Source organism: Varanus komodoensis, unplaced genomic scaffold, assembly GCF_004798865.1.
Source record: "Varanus komodoensis strain SLA01 unplaced genomic scaffold, ASM479886v1 scaffold1543, whole genome shotgun sequence".
Classification (NCBI taxonomy): Eukaryota; Metazoa; Chordata; class Lepidosauria; order Squamata; family Varanidae; genus Varanus; species Varanus komodoensis.
This window is the reverse complement of record NW_025335451.1, coordinates 6,037-8,067: the sequence shown is the minus strand read 5'-3', so window position 1 is coordinate 8,067 and position 2,031 is coordinate 6,037. Positions and strand designations below refer to the sequence as shown.

At 42.1% G+C, this 2,031-nt stretch overlaps 1 protein-coding gene across 1 annotated transcript in view; it reads right to left on the bottom strand.

Moving 5' to 3' along the window:
* Nucleotides 1-985: 985 nt before the first annotated feature.
* Nucleotides 986-2,031, bottom strand: part of LOC123021057 (complement factor H-related protein 1-like) — a 6,884-nt gene continuing 5,838 nt past the window's right edge. Inside the window, exon 5 of the mRNA XM_044425453.1 lies at nucleotides 986-1,323. Within this exon, the coding sequence (XP_044281388.1) occupies nucleotides 1,079-1,323 (245 nt within the window). The 3' untranslated portion in view covers nucleotides 986-1,078. The remainder of the gene's footprint in view (nucleotides 1,324-2,031) is intronic.

Below are 2,031 nucleotides of genomic sequence, written 5' to 3'. Positions count from 1 at the left end.
AGCTTGGAAGCGCATTGCGGAAGCACCACTGTGTTACATAGAGAGCATGCGGCGGATGCTTGCCTGATTTTTTACCACCAAGCAATCCCGTTCAGAGGTGCCACATGCACATACGGACGCTTTCAACTTTCCTGCCCAGCCATGTCCTCATTTTCCAAATCCAAACACACACACCTCTTGCCCGGTGCCTGGATGCCCAGCAAGCCTTGCGCTCACTTCTGGGGCCAGGCCAAACTTCCTTTCAGTGGCCGATAGGCAGGGATCTAGCAGGGAACCACCCCTGCTCAAGGTGCTAGAGCAACAGAGCTAAGAAAGGATGCGACATCGTGGCATTTCTCCCTTCAAAATATGCTGTAGTGTAAATATCAAGTACAGCTCTGATGTGAAAAGAGATTAACTGATCCTACATTTATCCTACACAAACTGGGCTATAACACACAATGGGGCAAAAGGCAGGATACATTAGGCACATTCGATTCTGCTTCCTATTTTAGGAAATGGCGTTTCCGATACAGGGTGCAGTTTCTCCTTCTCATGCGTGCACATACATGCATGCAGACAATATAGAACATGGTGCTTCTCCAAGCTGGGTTTCAAGCTCTCACTGCTTACCCAATGTGACCAAGAAAAGAAACATTGAAAGAGGCTCTGCCAATTGGTATAATTGGTATAAATTCTGCACATATGTTTTTGTGCTGTTTTCTCTTTGCTTCTGTCTCTCTCACAGTTTTTGTATTTGTCACTTCTTTCACTATTTCTACAGTGCAGATATGTACATTAGGTTTTGTTATGCCTTTATATTTTATGCTTTGAAGTTCACTTTTGTGCAATGTTCAGAATGCACTTATAGAAAGGATATATTTTTTTTATTTTTGTTGTTGCAGTTGCTGCTGAAATAACTGTTTCTAATAATAGTGGTCCTGCAACTGCAGAGTTTAATAACTAACCAAAGAACTTTGTACCATATCAAAAAATTACCATTTCACAACATGAAAAATCTGTCAGACTCACATGGAAATTTCCACCAAGATGCTGTTCAGCAAAGACACCTTTGTCTATGGCAGCTGGAAGCCCAGTTTCAAATGCTCTTTTTGTGGCATCGTGCGTTACCTTTGCATTCAGGTAGCACAACCGGTTTTCCATCACACTGGATGACAAAGGCAGCTTGGGAAGGATCGCTTGCAAGGGCATATCCTGATTCACAGGCAAGCTCAGCAGAATGGCCACGTGGCACAAAAATATTCTGGGATTCATTTTCATCTATTTCCCCTTTCACCTCTATCTTCTGCCTTTGCATTTCTGCCAATGAGATTGTACATGACTTCGAAGTGAAAACAAAGCAAAACAAATGCAGTCACAAATTCAACAAGTATCCAGATTCAACACTGTTGCATCAGGAAACTGAACGTTCCTGGCCATTGATGCACATTTAGACACAAGAAGTAATGAGAGCAGAAGTCATGTGGGATGTCAGATTCAGTTCATGGTTACAGTATTGGACTGGGACCCAGCAGATCAGGGTCCATCGTCCCCTCCAGCCTGAAGCTGACTGGCAGGCTTTGGGCCAGTCACTGACTCTCAGCCTATCCTACCTCACAGGCAAACATGAAGATTTACCTCAGGGCATGAGGAATTTTAGGGCTAGGGGCATGTGACCACAAATCCAAGGCATCTCACTTTAAGTTTGAGGATACCAAGGAAGACTCCAAGCCACACATGTCAAGCAGAATGCAAAGTTTATATTTCAGGGTGAAATATGGATGCAGAGTAGCATTAGCCAGCCGTAGACACCTTTAAGACATCCCTCCAATCATGGGAAGAAAGTCAGCCCTACGTGCCTGATTAGTGTTTGGATAAGTATTTAATGTGTTTGGTTATGTTCTAATATGTTTAATGTATTGGAAGCTGCCTAGGAAATCCTCAGCAGTTATAGGCAGCTTATAAATAGTGAATAAACAAGAGAGTCATGTCTCTATGAGACAGAATATTTATTATTATTATTATTATTATTATTATTATTATTATTATTAT